The sequence below is a fragment of the Rosa chinensis genome, chromosome 4 (assembly GCF_002994745.2).
Source record: "Rosa chinensis cultivar Old Blush chromosome 4, RchiOBHm-V2, whole genome shotgun sequence".
Lineage (NCBI taxonomy): Eukaryota > Viridiplantae > Streptophyta > Magnoliopsida > Rosales > Rosaceae > Rosa > Rosa chinensis.
Genome location: NC_037091.1, coordinates 65,264,067 through 65,283,977, shown reverse-complemented (window position 1 = coordinate 65,283,977; position 19,911 = coordinate 65,264,067). Strand labels below are relative to the sequence as shown.

Genomic DNA, 19,911 nt, shown 5'->3' with positions numbered 1-19,911 from the left:
GCTTCATGCAGGATTAACAGACTCTGCGTGTTGTCTTTCTTTAATAAGGTAATAATAATGTAAAACTCTGATTATTACTATTACAAAATAAATATACTTGTTTGACAAGCTTACACTGCAGTTTGGTATGACTATACAAGTTATTTTTGCTGTGTCATTTAGATTTCAAAATGAATTCAATTATAATAGCTGTTGCCATTTGACATGAGAAAAAGCTGAACTTGGCTTCCTATTTGTGGCCTTTCTGTATTTTGCAGGTTAGAGTATCTGGTATCCCAGATTATCTCCAATTTCTTGGATGTGATTGCAGATATCTTGGAGATGACATAGGTAAGAATGCTGTAGGTGAATATAATGAGTGTTTTACGATACTACAAGTTGTATGTGGCCAGACACATTCGTTTAAGTCACTGAACTTTTTGGGTTTCAATGCTGCTGGTGCGTGCATTAGATTGTAGTCTGTGATACTGGAACCGTATTGTATGAAGTTATGAATGAATATATATAGTACTGGAGATAATATGCTAGTTCTGATATTTCTTTGTTTTCTGATATTTCTTTGTTTCTGTTTATATACATGATTTTGAGCTTGCTGAACTTATACCAAATTGTTTTGTGGCACATGTAGTTCATAAGAGTTCTGCAGCAGGAATTAAATGCCATTGAGAAGGACAAGGATGCGTTCATTGAGGACTTTTCTAAGGTGAGTTTCTTCCTTGTTTTTTTCTGGGCATTTGATATGTTATTACAGTTCTATGCATGAAATTCTGATTCTTTGCAATCAAAATATGTTCAGGAGGACTACAATGACATGGTGGATGGAAGGTAAAAGCTGGCTAGGACTAACTCTAGAGAGCAGAAGGGGGCCCTCTTCATTGCCAAGAATAAATGATTGTGACACCTCAAGTTTTACAAGTGCAATATTGTACTCGAGTTGGATATGTATTTCAGATAAACATTGTATTCAGTTGCTGCTGTGTTGTGCTGTAGACGGTCTTATCTTAAACTATGTCGCTGTCCTATTAGTATTTGAACGTTTGTTGTCTATAATAAAGGAATCGGGGTTTGTCTTTGCTCATGTGTATCTGAATCTGTGTCAAATTCAATATTTGCCTGTTTTAATTGTCTCCTATTCGTCTGATAGGTGTCATTAAATTTGAAAATAATTTAAAATTTGAAAATAGAAAGAGACGGAATGAGTTTCGTCCCCTATTCATCTGATTGGCGCCATTTATAGTTAATTTTCCCACCAACTTGAATGAGAATGGGGGATGAAATTTTGTTGAATAAGAGATAATTTTAATTTCTTCTCCAAATGCATTAGGAGACGGAATTTATCAACCGTTGCCTTTAATAATTAGGGACGAGCTTTAGGAGACGACTTTAGCCACAAAATGATTTTGTCTCAAATCTTTTTTTGGGACGAATTCTCAGCTTTTAGAAACAAACTGATTTCGTCCCTAAATGGGTTTTCTCTAGTAATGAGTACACATAACCAAATCGTTGCATGTCGCGCGCCAGCACATGTGATTCTTTTTTCACTACACAAAACCAAATCGTTCCCTTTGATATCTACAACACTATGAGTTTCGGGGGTTTGCTTATGACTCTGGATACGTAAGAAGTGGCCAATGAAATAAGAATCAAAGATGAGAGTGCGCCACCGCTTGGACATACACTGGCTTTGGAGAACAAATTTATCGCATGACAGTCGACATAGAATTTCAACTAATAGCATGTCGCTGAGATCATCGATATTGGTAGCCATGGGTTTTGATGATGACAACGTTTTGAGGGATATAATATGTGACCAAGGTATTTATAATGATACACGGTGTGTACAATGAGAATCCTAATTACAATAGACAAATCATCAAACCTAGTTGTAATATTCACCTCCTCAATATATTATTGAGCAATCCTAGTTGAAATTATGCTCAGTGCATTGAAAAACAGATTTTTCATCAATCTTGTGGGCTTTCCATTCATATGAGTTGTATGTATAATTTTTGGCTCACATATCATATACAGAGCAACATGCAAAAGTCTCTTTCTTTCCTTAAAAAAAAAAAAAGTTGATCCGGCAGCCCACTGGAAACAACCTTGTGCTTAAAGTACACAGAAACTAGACCAGAGATGCATACACCGATACAAATTGTAAAAGAACTGACTAATACTATACTCAAACACATGAAACACATTTCACAATCATAACCGAAGCTAAGAAAAGGTTAGAAAGCACATCTCCTTTTCTTTTTGCCAGAAAGACAGAGCTTTAGAAATGCTTGCTTTATGCAGAGATAATTAATATGGTTCGGTTATTTTCCGCCAATCCTTTCCTTTCAATTCTAGTGATCTATATCTTTCCTTGAAAAAAATAATCATGTATATGGTCACCATCGGCCCTCAAGTTGGCGTCGAAAGATCATTTTGGTGTGTTTTCAATATTCATTTGTATGATTGCGTTGAGTTGCATCGTTGCATGTGCATAGTGTAATATTGGGCTCCAGCTTCTGTCACACTAATGCCAAAGAGTCACCAGCATTGCCGCCATATATCTGCTCTTCCTTTCAGAGAATAGTTTTCCCACTTCCCAGCACTTCAAAAGTTCAGATCTAATACGTCAATTAGGGATAGGTACTCACTGGGATAAATACGTACAAGTACTTCTCACTGGTGTTTCTGATGATCGGGGCCAGTTTAATTGGCTTTATTAATCACACATGTGATCGCTATGGCTCTTCTGGTCAATTGTTCATGATCGTCTCTCGAAACAGCTCGATCGATCTTTTCGGACCCTCACCAGTCTCCCCACACAGGGTGTAAAAATAAGAGAGACAAATCTGTTTTACGACGCTTTCCAATCAAAATCATGAAGATGATGGGCAGATGGCACGAGAAACGTTTTTTTGGATCTAATTGAATATCATTGAACTTCCAAAACATACAGAACCATATGCACCCACATTTACTAGCCAAGGAGGGCCAACCTCCTGGCAATACATCGACTGTATCATGACTTATATATGACGCTCTTGCCAAACGATGCCCAACTCGATTACGTACCTCTCTTCTTTACATGCTTCCATGAGACCATCTCAAACTCTTGAATCATCAATCTGACTCCAACAATCACGTGAAATATGTCCACCCACATGAGGCACTATATGTGTATTCCATATATATATATATATATATGGTTGCTGCATGGTTACATATATATGCATGGTTACTGCATGCTGTTCTTCTATTTATCAGTTTGTAACTATTTTAGCTTAGTGCTTACTTTGAGTACTTTACTTCATTTTGTTCTCAGAGATGTTTTGATTATTGTCCTCCTCTATGTTCTTGTGCTTTCTTTGCTTTTATTAATAAAATAAAATAGAGGGACGGGCGGTGGGTTCCCGGTTGCGACGACCTCCTTTCTTTCGAGATTGTGAGTGAGTGTCAATCACCCTAAATCAGCTGTCGCAAATGAATTAATATCTCCTAATCGTCTATTTAATTTTAAATATGTATATATATATATATATATATATATATATATATATATATTGCTATTTAGCTAGAATCATGTTGTATGGTAACTTCATGTATTTCGACCGTTTGATTATGATGCAAAAAATCTAATGGTAATGATGAAAATGTCAGAAAGAGACTGCACAAGGGACGAGAATATGGGAATATGCAAGAATTTATCTCCTAGTCTTAGAAGGGTGTGCATTTCAAATGATTGAGAGCTCTCTAAGAGCTAACCAGTTAGCTTCGTATTAAGAAGTTAACCATCTTTTAGACCAACTTTTAGGTCATATATCGGCATCTCCACCATTCAGTTTTTAGGTACCTATGAAGAGATCACTTATGCAAATTTTTAACCAAACTGATGATCATTGGGGTATAGAACTAAATCAAATCAATGGACGAACCAAATCTGTCTAACCTGAACCGTTCGTATTCATAATTAGTAAATCACAATTATGAATACCCAAACGATCATCAATTGGCTGAAAATTTGCAAAAGTAATCTACTCATAGGGACCTAAAAACTGAATGGTGGAGATGCCAATATGTGACCTAAAAGTTAGTCTAAAAGATAGTTAGCTTAGAGCATCTTTAGCAATACTAGACATTTTTTAGTCAAATTGTAGCTAAAGTAGCTAAAAAGTCATTTTAGCTAGCCACTTTAGAATTACATCTGCATCAATGCTCTCTATTTTAGCTAGTTTTGAATTTATATTATTTTTTAAATGAATATTAAATAGTTTAAATGTATTTATAAATTACATAAAATAACTTAAAATGAATGTTTTAAATTATAGAGAGTCTCATCTCACTATCTATATTTAGAAGCGAGATAGCTAAAAGTTATAATAGAAAGCCACTTAAGAGTCTGGTGCAGCTGCTAAAATAGATAAAAAGCTAAACATACTCTCCAAAATAGCTAAGGAGCCACAATAGAGAGTCTGTTAAAGATGCTCTTATTAATACAAATCTACATAATTAGCAATAGTTTGTTAGCATGATATTTTCTAAAACCCTAACACGTCAAATCTAACATAACTAGCAAAATTTTATTAGCATGATATTTTCTAAAACTAGTAACATATCAAATCTAATCTAATTAGCATAAGTTTATTAGCATGATATTTTATAAAACTAACAACATAACTAGCAAAATTTTATTAGCATGAGATTTTCTAAAACTAGTAACATATCAAATCTATCCTAATTAGCAGAAGTTTATTAGCATGATATTTTATAAAACTTGACATGATCCAACATAATTAGCAAAAGTTTATTAGCATGATATTTTCTAAAACTCCACTAATATCCCAAAATAAACGTGTTTTTAAAATCTCAATTGACTACATGGATAAAACTTTCTAAATCCGCCGCTAAGTTTCTGAGAATTCAGATATGATTTTCCACAAAAATGGAAAAGTTTACGTCGACATACATAGGGCATCATCCTGCGTATCAGATCTCTTTCTAAAACTCTCTTCTTTTCATTCACACTCACCCAACTCTCTCACAAGTTGATAGTATTTGTACATTTCTGCGGCTACATAAAGGTGGCGGTGTTAGAACCTCAGACGAAACACAAATTCAAGACCAAAGAAAAATGGAGAGCAATAGAGAATACAGAGGTCATGTTGCGGTGCTTCCTTATCCTAGCCAGGGCCACATCAACCCTCTCCTCCAATTTGCAAAGCGCCTAGCTTCTAAAGGCGTCAAGGCCACACTAGCCACAACCAGCTACACTGTCAGCTCCATTAGCGTCCACAACATCGGAGTCGAGTCCATCTCCGATGGTTTCGACGAGTCTGGTTTTGCTCAAGCGGCCGATGAGGAAACATTTCTTCAGTCGTTCAAGGCCAATGGCTCGAGAACCCTATCCCAAGTCCTGAAGAAGTTCGAAGACTCCGAGTTCCCGGTGAATTGTGTTGTGTATGATTCTTTTCTGCCTTGGGCTCTTGATGTGGCCAAGGAACATGGCATATATGGAGCCACTTTTTTCACCAATTCGGCTACTGTGTGTAGCATTGTGTGTCAAATTCATCATGGACTACTTTCTCTGCCGTTTAAGCCTGAAGACATGCCCGTGTTGATTCCTGGCCTGCCTCCACTGAACCTTCTTGACCTGCCAAGTATGCTTCAGAAGCCAAATAGTCACCCAGCTTACTTGAAGATGAAATTGAACCAGTATTCTAACTTGGACGAGGCTGACTGGATCTTTGCAAATACTTTCCAAGCACTAGAAGGCGAGGTATATATGGATCGATATTTTAATTTAATAGTTAATTTGCATGATTATTGTCATCGGAAATGTTGTATATATAGCTAATTTAAGAGCCTGATGAATCTCTTCGATCGAGTCGACATCTTGTGACACAGTTTTTACCATCACTCGTGGTAGAATAATATTCAAAAGCAACAACAGATCGACTTAATTAAGTAGCAATTTAGTGTTAAAAAAAATCAGTTGGGGGCAACTATTTATAACGTAGGTTTTTTTTTTTTTGGTGAATTATTTATAATGTAGGTTTGTGAAACATATTAATGATGTTATGTCTATCTATATATATATCGTACACATGTTTTGCTAGTACTAATTGTGGTTTTGATCTTGTACATGTGTTTCATAATTAAAGGCTGCCAAAGTAGTAGCAAAGCTGTGGCCAGCAAAGTTGATTGGCCCCATGGTCCCTTCAGCTTATTTGGATGGTCAGATCAAAGGGGATAGAGGATATGGAGCAAGCCTATGGAAGTCTCTTGGTGAAGAATGCATCAAATGGCTAGAAGCAAAGGCACCTAAATCAGTGGTGTATGTCTCCTTTGGAAGCATGGTGTCCCTGACAGCAGAGCAGATGGAAGAGTTTGTGTTGGGCTTGAAAGAAAGTGGGGTACACTTTCTGTGGGTGGTAAGAGCATCTGAACTGAGTAAATTGCCGAATGAAATCATTGACTCAGTAAAGGAAAAGGGTCTACTAGTGACTTGGTGTAACCAGCTGGAAGCTTTGGCACATGATGCAATTGGGTGCTTTGTGACTCATTGTGGTTGGAATTCGATTCTCGAAGGGCTCAGCCTTGGGGTTCCAATGGTTGCAGTGCCAAAGTGGGCTGATCAAATGACCAATGCTAAGTTTGTGGAGGAGATTTGGGAGGTTGGAGTCAGAGCCAAGGAAGATGATGGGGGAATTGTGAGGAAAGAAGAATTTGTTGGGTGTCTGAAGGAAGTGATGGAGGGAGAGAGAAGCAGAAAGATTAAGAAGAGTTCGAGTAAATGGAGGGAGTTAGCTAAGAAGGAAATCAGTGAGGGGGGAAGCTCAGACAAGTGTATTAGTGAATTTGTAGCGCATTTATGTGCTAATCAGACAGGAGAGGTCAAGACATTTCTGAATGAGAAGGATTATTGAATACATATTCCTATTCAGACGATTCCTAGTGAAGTTAAATCTTTGATTTAAGCATTATCTGATATTAATAAAGATTGCTGTTTTTTTTATTTGGTTTTGCCCACTTTGTTTTCTCTTATTCACTTTTTTTCAATTTTCTTTCATTTTTTTGTTAATTTTAATGAAACATCGAAGCAGATGAAAATAAAAGAAACACAACATACCCATTGAGCAATTAGTCCTAGCATAGGTGAGTCGAGAAGTTAAAGTATAAAGAGGTGGGTTTGTGCTTGTTGTATGTTTAGTTTCGGTCGCATTATTGTCGTGCATTTTGTTATCGCGATAACCAGTCCTTTATTTCTCAACTAACCCTCACCACGTAGCTAACCTCAATTGCATAAAAATGGATTCCAGTAAAAATGAACTAGTACTTGATACATAATGCAACATAAAATTGGTACGAGGGAATTAACTACCTCCGTGCAGATTCTACAAACTCTTCAGTAGAGTCTTCACAGACATCTTTCTTAGAGAGCTTATTCAAGATATGAGTCCTGAACTTTCCTGTCTCCTAGTCCCAAAAACCAACAATTCAATAAAAAATGATCATTCTGGGAAAACAAAACTAGTTGTGGTCGAAAGAGACTTATGCCATTAGCAAAAACGGAAATTGAGTGCAGTTGAGCTTAATGCTACTGGGTTGATATGATCATACCAAATGTTAACTAGAATCGGGCATATCTACTAATAATCCAGGCATGTACGATTCTAGCTAGTCTTGAAGCTCGTGGTTATCAGGCACGTCGGTTTTGAACTTTTTACTTTTGGTTTATTTGCGACTGGGCTACTAATACAAATACTATATTAGAGCATCAAAAACATAAAGTAGAGAAGGGTCGACCACGTCATACGCGACGTCATCCAATGCCACGCACCTTTTCAATTTGAAATGAATTAGGTATACTACCCACAAATTGGTTTGAATTCAAAAGTGGGCACATGGTGTTGCTAATTTGTTATCTCTATTAGTCTACTTCATTAATCTACTTTTTTTTTCCCGTCCCATCATGTTTTAGAAATTACTCTTGATGAAATTTAGAGAGAAAAAATTTAGCAAATAATAATATACTTATACACAAGTATTTTGACTATTTCTTATTTAGCCAAATTGCTCTTTGTTTAGCTTGTTTGAGCTTCTTCTTGTCTCTATTCGCTCTTTATATTTATGGGTAATATTTGTCTATTTGAAGGTGGGTTCTCATATTTCCAGTTTCTATTCTCAAAAAAAAAAAAAAAAAAAAAATATTGGTTTTTCAGTTAATGTCAAATTGAGTGATATATACCGAATTAATGTCATTTTATTTTTTCAAATGTACCAATTAGCCTATTCTAGTAATTTTTTTAAACATTACCTTTATGCATAAACACCACCTCCCCCCCCTTCTAAATATAAAAGAAGAAATATTGAAAAATATTTGAAGTTGTTCGAACCGCAGGCCCCCTAGCTTTATATAAAGAAAGTGGGTGTCGTAGGCCCACCACAACTGGAGTGAAGGCCCAATCCAACTGCCGAAAAGATCACACCGACCGTATGTGCAAAAGCAATAGTCGCGGACTCTCATAAAGCAAATTAGAAATTTCTGAGATGAGAGAATAGGGCTAGGGCAAATTTCCTCGAATCGGACCAAAAAAAAAAAAATTCCTCGAATCGGTGGTGCTAGATCTGACGGCGCCGGCGATCGTCTCGGTACTCGGAGCCGGCGGTCGACTCGAAGATGAGCAGGTAAAAATTTCATTACATCTCAGTTAGGAATCGAAGTATTCGTCGTCTCCTTCAATATTTTGCTTTCAACAGCAAAGAAATCACTCTGATTGCGCTAATGCTCTATCTACTTTTTTTAGTGGTTTAGAAAGAATATTCTTATTGTGTAGAGAGAGACCAAAAGGAATGGAAATTCACATTTACTTTTCTACATGTTTAAGTCGGTAGATAATGTGATCTCTGGAATATATTTATTGATTAGTGCTGCATTTGCTAAGATATTATTAAGCATTATACTGGAAATATCAAAAATTTTGGTTATATCACTCGCTTTGAATGAACCAGGTTGGATAAATGGGATTTTTGTTGATCAAGTTGGCTTATATGATGCATGATTGGTCCAAAAACTAATTTTCCCAAGCTTTTGTGTTCTTCGTCGTTGTATGGATAAGGCCTATTCCTTAAACAACACGTCCATTGTGTAACTTTGTTTCTAACTATAGTCAAGAATCCTTTGTCAATAATTTCCTTTTGAAACATCTTTTAGTTTATGATTAATCAATTGGATCAAACTTGTCTTCTGTTCCGCCCCCAACTTTCCATCAACGCTGTTTGATATCCAGGACTCGCTGTTTTTCCTATAGACTATAGTGTTTTCTACTTTCTCCTCTCTCACCCTATTCCTTTCTGTATATGGCTGGTTAATGAAAATAATTATAAATGTGTTGTGTTACATGGTTGGGATTGCCTGACTACCTTTTACATTTTGATATTTTTCCCAGGATACCATTACTTTGCTGTCCAGCTGTCGGGGTTTCTACTTTCTCATTTGAAATATGCACTTGTTGAGCTGAAGTCCTATACTATCTCTCTTATGCTATGAACATGACATCCAGTTACTTATGCTATCCTGAAATCAGAAAGCCCGTTGAATTTTTGGAATGTGGCCCAGTTGACCTGCCACAGTGATACAGTGGTTTGTATACTTGTGAAGTCCCCGAGGTCTACTGCTAAACAGCAATATTGGATATCTGCTTAAACAAGTGGCAGGATTTGTTTGCATTGGGACCATGGCAAGATTTCAGGTATTGTCCGTTCTTATTGTTTGGATTGCATCTTTACTTTAGGTATGTATACTTCCATTTGATGTTGCCTTTTTGTCTGCCTCGGTAACTATTTTTGTGTACTAATATTGTTTTTTAATATGACTTTTCAACACTAAAATTCTCCTTATTAAAGCTGTTCAGTGTAGTCATCTTTGTGATTGAATCATATCTGACTTCTTCCCCAGGGAGAGAAGTGCCTTAGGAACGCAGATTTGAGGCATAAACTATACACTCTTGAGGAATCTCAGATTTGCCATCTCTGGTAGAGCCAGAAAATATATCAGTGGGGCACCCCATGCCAAGACATGGTGTGAGGTCAGAAACTGAAGATGGAGAGGTGACAGGTAATGGGTGAGGTCTGAAAGAGAGAGGAAAACTTACAACCAAAGAAACAGGGAAGACTGTTTGGTAAATTTTTAAGGTGACTGTTGAATCATTCTACACTTTATACTTAAATACGTGAAAATTTGAGATTGGGCATAGGGACGTGTTGCACCCCTAACTACAATATGCGAAGAATATGCTCTTTTCATAGAGAGATAGAGACCAAAAGGAGTTGAAATTTACATTTACTTCTACCTGTTTTATTTTTGTTTTATTCTGTGGCAACATACTTTTCTTCCTGTTTAACTTGGTAGATTGTGATCTCTTTTGACCGTACCACTCACTTTGAATGAATAGAAACCAGGTAGGATAAATGGATTTTCTTTATTGATCAAGTTGGTTGTTTGATGCATCTTCTTCACTTGGTTGGTCCCAAGACTAATATCCCAAGGCTTTTGTGTGTTCTTCTGTTCCTTGCATGCATAAGGCCTATACGTAGAAATTAAACCTTTCAAAAGGAAATTCCTGACAAAGGATTCTTGACTAACCCATTTTAGTATAGATAAACAAATAAACTGACCTTATTCTTGTTAGTTTATGATCAATCAATTGGATCTGCCTTATCTGTTCTGCATCAACTTTCCATCAACACAGTTTGATATCCAAGACTGGCTATTTTCCTATAGACTGCAGTGTTTTCTGTTCTCTACTTTCTCTGCCTATTCATTTCTGGATATGGCTGGATGTTACATGGTTGAGACTGCCTGACTACCCTTTACACGTTGATCTTTTACCTAGGATACCATTACTTTGCTGTCCAGCTGTGGGGCTTTCTACTTTGTCGTTTGAAAAATGCACTTGTTGAGCTAAAGTTCTATATTATTCCTCCTATGCTATGACCACGACATCCAGTTAATTATGATAAAAAAAGCCTGTTGGATCTTTGACTGTGGCTCAGTCGACCAGCCACAGTGGTACATTGGTTTACTGCTACACATCAATATTCTGAAGTGTCATCCAAGCCACACCATGCAGATTTTTTTTGCATTGGGACAGTGGTAAGATATCAGGTATTGTCTATTCTTATAGTTTGGATTGCATCTTTACTTTTGTCTGTATACTTTTATTTCTGGGAAACTTTATAGTTATTGTTTCTTCGATGTCTCTGTTACTGATTGGATTATATATCTGTTATATGGCCTAATGCGCTTGCCATTAAAAGTTATTGATAGTTGAAATTTAGTCAATTCTTGGGTAAAAACTAAAAGGAACATGTGAACTGTACTTGGCGGTTCAAATTTGTAAATGCTGCAGATCAACTAGGCTAGTTAGATGTTGATGATGATGAGTGAGGACGAAGGGTGAAAAACAGTAGAGGGGACCTTCAAGATGGTGAGGAAAATGGCAAATCAATGGGACCTTAAGACTTGTATTGAGTGCTGCACACTACTGGTAAATGGTGTTTTGGGATTTTTTTTTTTTTTTTTTTAACATTTATCAGCTGTTTTTAGATATGTGATTGTATACCAGCAAATCTGCCAAATCATAACAAAAAGAGTGAGCGTTTCAAAAACAAAAAGAGTGAAACGAAACCAAAAAAAAAAGAAAAGGGTCCAACGGAAAAAGAGCAGTTTGGGTTGGCTCTATTTGCCTATTTGGGATTCTTTAACATCTATTGGGCCTATTCATTTCATGAGCATTAAATTTGCCAGAATCAAGTCGGTATAAAACGATAAATATGCTAGAATCTTCTCGTTCAGACAAAAAGGCCACCTTTTGTCGGGTCAAGCACTGTATGTGACACTGTAGCATGAATTGGGCCAGCCATTGGGCCGCTTGAACGTGAAATGGGCCAACCATTGGGCCCTACAGATAGGACTTCATGACATGAACTCATAAAGCATTAAAATGGGTAATACAAATTGGCCGTCATAATGTTAATTGGGCCTTGTTAGGGCCTCGTCAGCGTGAATTAGGCTGTAACAAACATGAGTTGGGCCTTCAGGGCATAAAGCATTAAATGCGCCGCCACCTCAATCATTGTAATTAAAAGCGCCGCCAAAAAGTGACGTAGGCCTTCCATTGGGCCGCATAAAACATGCGATACGCCTTCTGTTGGGCCTTGATGACATGAAGCATTAATTGCGCGGACATATGGTCAAAATAATCATTAAATGCGCCGCAAAAACGTGTATTGGGCCTTTATTGGGCCTCTTCAATATGAATCTGCCTTCCATTGGGCCTTATGAAACACAAGATGGGCCTTATGTAAAGCCTTTATGACATGATGCATTAAATGCGCCGCCACTCAATCATTGTTATTAAATGCTCCGACACATGATCAGGTCTAATCATTAGCTGCCACCTGGTCGGGTCAATCATTCAATGCGCCGCCAAAACGTGAATCGGGCATTTATTGGGCCTCTTCAATATGAATTGGGTCGTTTATTGGGCCGCATGAAACATGAGATGGGCCATTTGTTGGGCCGTTATGACATGAAGCATTAATGCGCCGCCACCTCAATCATTGTCATTAAATGTGCTCGGGTCTAATCATTGGCCGCCACCTGGTCGGGTCTCATTAAATGCGCTGCCACAACGTGAATTGGGCTTTTATTGGGCTTGTTCAACATGAATTGGGCCGAGTCGGGTCAATTATTAAATGCTCCGCAACATGAATGGCCTAGCATTGGGCCTCTACAACATGAATTGGGCCGGATGAAAAAAAAGTGGGGCCTTCATGACATGAAGCATTAAATTCGCCACCACTTCAATCATTTTCTTAAATGCGCCGACACCGGGTCAATCATTAGCCGCCACATGGTCAGATCAATCATTAAATATTGGGCCATTTATTGGGCCACGTCAAAAATGAATTGGGCCTTCGTGACATGAAGCATTAAACAAGCCGCCACCTTAATTAAGGTCATTAAATGCACCTTTTCATTGATTTGGGCTTACAATTTTCTCTGCTTCAACATAAATTGGGCCTTTTTTGGGCAGTTCAAAAAAGAGACGGGCCTACAGTGATGAGGCCTCTTTTTACAATAGCTGGGCCTCTTCAAATGTCAGTTGGCCTTTTGCAATTTTCACTCAAATCAGACATTTAGATAGCCTTCTGGGCCATTTTCTATGCTTTTAATTGTATTGGGCTCCCTCTTTGATTTCAAGCCGCCAATTTTTTATTGGAACAATCTGAAATTTTTTTTGAGCAAAAATTCACCTAATTTCAAGAGTTGCTTTGTAGACCAATTTTATTCTCAATAGACTAATAAGAGGTGAGATCAGTTTTTTTTTTTTTTTTGATTAGGTAAATAACTCAAATACTACAACTAATCTTTCGTGAGTCGAACTCACAACCTCCCACTTACGAAGGTTGAAATTGATTATAACCACTTTCAATCATTTTCTCAAATGCTATGCTAAAAAATAAAATAAAAATTGACTATCAAAAATGTATCTTCCGACATTACAGAGATTGCAAGTTTTTGGATAGAAAAGTTGACAAGATAATAAATAAATAAATAAAATGGGCAAGTAATTTGGACTATAATTGTAATACAAAATAGTTAAAATTGCATCCCAGAGTCCAGCAATACCAATTGGCCACGCCATTTCAGAAACAGAGACGATACAGCAATAATGGAAATGGAATACCGTAACAGATGTGATTGTACTTGAACAGAAGCTAAATGTAAAAAGGAACAAACAAGACAGTAGAGGCACAATACCAAGACAAGACAAGACAAGCAAATACTATCTTTTTCACTCTAAAATAAAACAGTATCAATAGGGAAAAGAAACTTCGTGGAATTGAACATAAATGCATTACTAACAGTTTAACAGCCGAAACGGAAATTACAGACAAGGGAATGAACTCATTAAAACATTATACTTGAAAAACATATCCACAAATCAAAGTTCATGTCCTTGATATTTCTTTAATGCGCCCAAGTATTGGTATATAAATAATAGAAAATAAGAAATGCTAACCCAAACCAATGCCAAAAGCAGTAAAAGTCTCTGTAACTTATGTTTAATTATTACCTTTATTAAGCCTTAAATGAGCCTTGGGTAAACTATGTAACGCTATGTTTTGCTCTACTTCAAGTACTTATCAAATTCCAGATCACCTAGCAAACAGAAGATGAAAAAAATTGAAAAATGATATATACACATATGAAGGATATCAAAAAAGTTCACAAAATAAAATGAGTCTTTAAATGTTTTGAACCCGAGCCCAATCATAGTTATGGGCAGTTGCAAGGTCAGACATAAGAAAGTAAAAGGAACTAAAGTGAGATCACCATATAGGGCCAGACTGATACCCAAATAACGACCATCACATTGTTTGACAAAACAGAAACAAATCTTTCTTCATAAATACAGTGAAGGGAATAATGCAATGCTTATATGAAAAACTCTGGCAAATAATATACATATAACTTTCTCTTACCTGTTTCTTATCAAAACATACTGATCATGCTTTCAGCCAACTTGCAGGAAGGATCCATCAGTTCAAATCTACCGAAACCAATGTTTTGTGAGTCAGAATGAACATCTATATCAGTAAAGCAAAGTACAAGTAAGCAATATTATTTTGCCGGAACCCCTCACTCCCCCGTTACTTAACATAAGTACATAAACAAATAAACTGACATGATTTTGAAGAAAGAGATATAAAATTTAAAAAAAAAGATGGAGCTGAAGAAACTGAAAAAGTAGACAACCAAAAAGAATAAATCTAGGCAGCTAACAGCCCATCTTGTGCTACCTCCAGCAATTTGATTGTAAATCTGAAGGCTCGAACATCATGACCAAAGTAGAAAACAACCCGACGGCCCACATACAACAGGTACATAGATAAAACAACATTCTAACTCATCTATGTCTCTTAGCTATATGAAATCAAATTATCCACATTTCTTATCTCTTCAAAGACATGGTAATACCATTGCTGTCAAAATAACAAACTGATAAAAAGAAAAAACTATGGAACTCATGTACCTACTCACGCAAGGTAACAGTTCTATCTATTTGCAACAAGAGAGTATTATTTACATCTAAGCACATATTTGAGTAGTATACATTAAATATCACAAACGATGAACATGAACAAACAAACTCATATACAGCAAATAAGACCAACCTACTTACTCAAGCAAGGCAACTGCATCTACCAAATTTCTACTAAGAATTTCCACTATAAATTCAGTCTGATCGAGAAAATAACCCAATGGCATCAACCAAATTTCTATTATGAATTTCCGCTCTATAATTTCAGTCTGAGAAAATAACCAAATGGAAATATTAAACATCAGAATCAATGATCATCAACAAACACATTCACAAATTTTCAAAAGCCAAAAGCAATCGGTGACCGTAAATATAAGGATAAAACACACCACCGCACACTCATCATTGCTTATTAGATTGAATGCATGAAGGTCTGAAGCATTGAACACATACCGAAATCAACAACGATCTTCGATGTTTTGTTGTGACAACTCCCCAGTTATGGGCATCTAGCTCCCGTAAGGCCGTTATACGAAACCTTAACCTGCAACCATTAATCGAAATTAAATTAAACACCAATTGATTCCAAAAATCAGAACCCTAACTCAGAAGCCAAGCCAAAGAGAGAAGTTTACCACATCGTTGTGCTCCTCAGAAATGAACTCCCAATCGGCATCCGTCATATCGATCGAATCGAAGACCGGAGTGGTATCTGGAACCTGAAACGGCACGCCGTATTGGAGATCCGAGACGCAAATCTCCGTCTTCTGGAATCGAAACGCGACGAGGCGAAGGGTCTGCGATTAGCGGTGATGTGGCTCTCGTCCATGAGAAGGAGACGATCGCTGCTACCGTCGTCGATGGTGGTGTTGGGCGAAACCCTACAAATGAGTTTGAGGGATGAGAGGGACTGAGGGAGGAGTGACAACTAACATTTGGCGAAATGTAAACACCTTTGAAATTATAGAACTACCAATTTACCCCGCACAAGTACCTTTTCGAGAATTATAAGGCGTGTGAAAATTTAGAAAACTAAATGCGCCAAAATTTTCATTAAATTTTTTGGAAAAGTAAGTGTTAAATATTAGGTCAATTTTCACGTTCATTGCCACTTTTTTTTATTCCTAAAAGAGTGCTTTCCATAGACTTATAAATCTGAGCTTCGATAATAAATAAAGTGATTCAGGATTCAGTTGAAAATTTAATAATTTTTAAACAAATTTCAAAATTACGAATAAAAGATATTGTTATGCTATTTGAATAGTTATATTGGCAAAAAAGTCAAGTTAAAATGAGTAATTGTTATATATATACACACACACACACACACACAAATCTTATCTAAAGCAAAGCTCCGCTTTGAAATTAATGTGTGAAGTTCGAGTTTTTGGTCACTTTTCGGTTCCATATCTACATCTCGACCGTTCAGTTTTTAGGTATTAGTGTATAAATCATCTCTGCAAATTTTCAGCCAAAATGATGATCGTTAAGGCATTGATAACTGCCTTAAAGCTAGTACGGTTCAGGTTGACAGATTCAGTATGTCCATTGGTTTAAACGAATTAGATACCTTAACGATCATCAATTTGGCTGAAAATTTGCAATGATGATCTATACACTAGTACTTAAAAACTGAACGGTCGAGATGTGGATATGCGACCGAAAAATGACCCAAAACTCAAACTTCACAAGTTAATTTCAAAGCAGAGCTCTGCTTTAGATAAAATATATATATACACACACACACACACACACATGTAGCCGTTTAAGAGCGGACGTCCGCAACCCAGAAAAAGTGCGAACGTCCCTCCTCCAGCGTTGGGAAGACGGCGATCGCTGCGCTGCGGGTGCCGGACGCACCCTCTAGACATCCCTGACGGCCTTAATCAAGCGGCGAAGGTGAAGGTGATCGGAAACTCAGCGGTGTGCGGCGAGCTCGCTGGAAACCATGGAAGCCCATCAAGCTCGACTTCAAACCCTTCGTCGACGAGTCCAGCCGCTTTTGAACTACTCCACGTCGTGCCCTGGTTCCGTCTGGCAACAGAAATGCCGTCGTCGTTGCCCGATCGAGGCTGGAGGAGCGACGTCTGCACTTTTTCTGGGTTGCAAACGTCCACTTCAGAACCCACCCATATATATACACACCAAGTGTGTTATCTACTTATCTACAATAAGAAAAACTAAATTTTACGATCACACGAGATAGTGGAGCTGAGATTCTCAACACCTTAGGTATGAGACATGTATTATGTATATCGATGAAACTTAAGTATATGTACAAGGATAATGTGATAATAATGCATCTTAAGAGAATTTGTGTACGTACATGATTGAAATTACCATACAAAATAGTCCGCATATGGTATTGCTAATTTGTTATATTTGTCAGACTATTTCACCAAGTGACCAAACCATTCTTTTTCCCACCACATTAGATTGCAAGATTACTCGATGAAATTTAGAAAAGAAAAAAAGTCAAAGTTTAGTAAATAATAATATATGTACCTAATTGAAGACCTCCTCGATCAACTATGTTGTCACACAACTCACAAAGGAAAACGTCTTCGGCCGATGTGTGTCGTTGCATGCATGTGAAACGTCGATCTCACCAATCATATAATGCGACATTAACAACAAATATTAGTCGATTGGTAAAAAAGACGGCCCAATAGAGAGAACATGGTTCGGATTGGGTATAAACCTGACTCAACCCAAACAATACAGGCGTGCACTAGCTTGAGGCCTGTGGTTGTAGCCCATCGATTTTGGACGTTTTACTATTGGTTTCTTTGAAATTGGGCTTGTAGTGCAAATACTACTGTATATTGGTGCCCGGAAAGCATAAAGCAGAGATGCGTTGATGACGTCTTGCGTCTGACGCTTGAGGTACTCCACGATTTGACGTCATCCCACCGCACAGCCTTTTCCTTTTGACCTTTTCCATTTCTCCACAGCTAAGTAACTCACTTTCCCATTGTTCAACTCTGGGAAGAACATCTCCTTCAATTTTCTTCACTGGTTTTATTGATTAGTCTAGTGTACAAGTTTAAAAAAGAGGTAAACTGGTCAAAGGGATACTTCTCTCGAAAGTAGCTGAAAATCTTTACCAAATTAAATGGTTGCTAATTTATCTTGTACATGGCTTTCCTCATTCTTGTATATTAATGCAATGCATGCAGTGGTAGATCGTCGATCGTCTTTCGATTTGACAAAGAAAAAGCTGTTCTGTTTGATCTAATTGATTACATGCTGTTAAATAGCGATAAGTGTGGCCCGTGGCCCACCATTATACCGATACTGTCTCAACTTAACCACCTGATAGGTGTTGAGTTTTAATTACAAAAGGCTTCGGTACAATTTGGTGGAATCCACCCACTTATAAGTTATATTTTATTTGTCACTTTTCTAATGTGGGATATTTTCTCTCCAACACGCCCTCTCACGTGCAACCTAACTCTCGGTTTGCACGTGAAATTAATTAATCTAATTTCCACATTGGAAATTGGGACACAAGTCTCATATCGGAGTGTATCCAAGGCCCACATTGGATACTTGGTAATTTCGATGGCAATACAAGGAACCCCAATTTGGGCTCATGATACGTGCCTACGTGGAGACGCAATTGTAGAAGGACCCGCTCTGATACCATGTTAAACAGCAACAAGTGTGGCCCATGGCCCACCATTGTACCGATATTGTCCCAGCTTAACCACCTGATAGGTGTTGGGTTTTAATCACAAAAGGCCTCGGTACAATTGGGGGTGGGATCCACCAAGTTATAAATTTATCACTTTTTCAATGTGAGATTTTTCCTTTCCAACACATGCAGGTTAAGAGAAGCAAGTGCATGTTGATCATGATGGAAGGTTCAGAAAGCTTCACTGACACTGTGCTTTCTCGGTCTCTTGAAGACATATGTAATGAAAACCTTTACAAGCACTAGGTATTTGATCAGATCTCGGCCTCGCTGGCTTAAGAACCTCCCCGTATGGCTGTGCTTTCGTCTTCTCCCTCTGGTATAGGAAGTTCATCATCATCAGACTGCATATCAAATTCCGATCAACAACTTGGAGGTATGGTTGAGTGGCTTAAGGCATTGGTTTGCTAAATCGGCATACAAGAAGATTGTATCGTGGCTTATGAAGCGGTATGCACTGCGGTTGTTCATATCATTCAAGTACATCACAGCAAACGTTGTTGACAGAAATATTGGCCGAATTGTTGTAACAGCATCTACAATTGAACATTCTGTTAAGGGCTCACTCGAGTGTGGCCGCTCTTGCAAAGCAAAGGCAGCAGCAGTTGTTGAAGTGGTGCTCGCTATGCAACTCAATGTGGAAGGTCTTGACCAGGGACAGGGACGAGGGATTCACGTCAATGTAAATAATGAGGTTGAGAAGAAGGGTTTTAAGAACCGTACCAAGGTATGGGCTATTGTCAATGCTCTTAAGAACAATGAAGTACTTAAACTCATTCTTGATGACGATGAAGAAAATAGTTCCCGGCCAAGTTAATAATAAGAAATCTCTTGTTTACCATGTTTATGTTCTGAGTATTGAATCATTATATGTGATTTGTTAGTAGCTAGACGGTTTATGCTGGTTATGAAATCCATGAACACTTCAGTATTGTTGAAAGTTAATGCACATTGAAACATCTAAGATAATTTACATCAATCTAGAGAAGTCTAGAGCAGTCAAGAGAAGTAGTTTTGGCCTTTTCCACCGACCCTCTTGTACTTTTTTATTTTTATTCAATAAAATTTCGGGTTGAGTTTGTCTTGTTCCCACTTCGATTATAAAAAGTC

General features: G+C 37.5%; 2 protein-coding genes and 2 long non-coding RNA genes across 6 annotated transcripts; 3 read left to right on the top strand and 1 right to left on the bottom strand.

Moving 5' to 3' along the window:
• The first annotated feature begins 4,957 nt into the window (after positions 1 to 4,957).
• On the top strand, positions 4,958 to 7,006 carry LOC112199520 (UDP-glycosyltransferase 74B1). The gene is made up of 2 exons (XM_024340527.2): positions 4,958 to 5,767; positions 6,153 to 7,006. The coding sequence occupies exons 1-2, from the start codon at positions 5,123 to 5,125 to the stop codon at positions 6,915 to 6,917; spliced, it is 1,410 nt and encodes a 469-aa protein (XP_024196295.1). The 5' UTR covers positions 4,958 to 5,122; the 3' UTR covers positions 6,918 to 7,006.
• A 1,507-nt stretch (positions 7,007 to 8,513) lies between these two features.
• LOC112195743 lies at positions 8,514 to 11,643 on the top strand. Of its 3 annotated transcripts, XR_002934754.2 has the most exons (5): positions 8,516 to 8,679; positions 9,441 to 9,743; positions 9,950 to 10,185; positions 10,887 to 11,158; positions 11,403 to 11,643. It is a non-coding gene; the product is annotated as an uncharacterized LOC112195743 (long non-coding RNA). The 3 variants fall into 3 exon arrangements; XR_002934753.2 differs by having other exon boundaries at positions 8,514 to 8,679; positions 9,950 to 11,158; XR_005810551.1 differs by lacking the exon at positions 11,403 to 11,643 and having other exon boundaries at positions 8,523 to 8,679; positions 9,950 to 11,328.
• A 1,944-nt stretch (positions 11,644 to 13,587) lies between these two features.
• On the bottom strand, positions 13,588 to 16,057 carry LOC112198759. The gene is made up of 4 exons (XR_002936025.2): positions 15,740 to 16,057; positions 15,558 to 15,648; positions 14,545 to 14,612; positions 13,588 to 14,221 (listed from the first exon to the last, which is right to left on the bottom strand). It is a non-coding gene; the product is annotated as an uncharacterized LOC112198759 (long non-coding RNA).
• A 3,186-nt stretch (positions 16,058 to 19,243) lies between these two features.
• Positions 19,244 to 19,618, top strand: LOC112199781. Its single transcript, XM_024340747.1, has one exon. It carries the CDS (start codon positions 19,244 to 19,246, stop codon positions 19,616 to 19,618), a length of 375 nt encoding a protein of 124 aa, XP_024196515.1.
• The last annotated feature ends 293 nt before the right edge of the window (positions 19,619 to 19,911 follow it).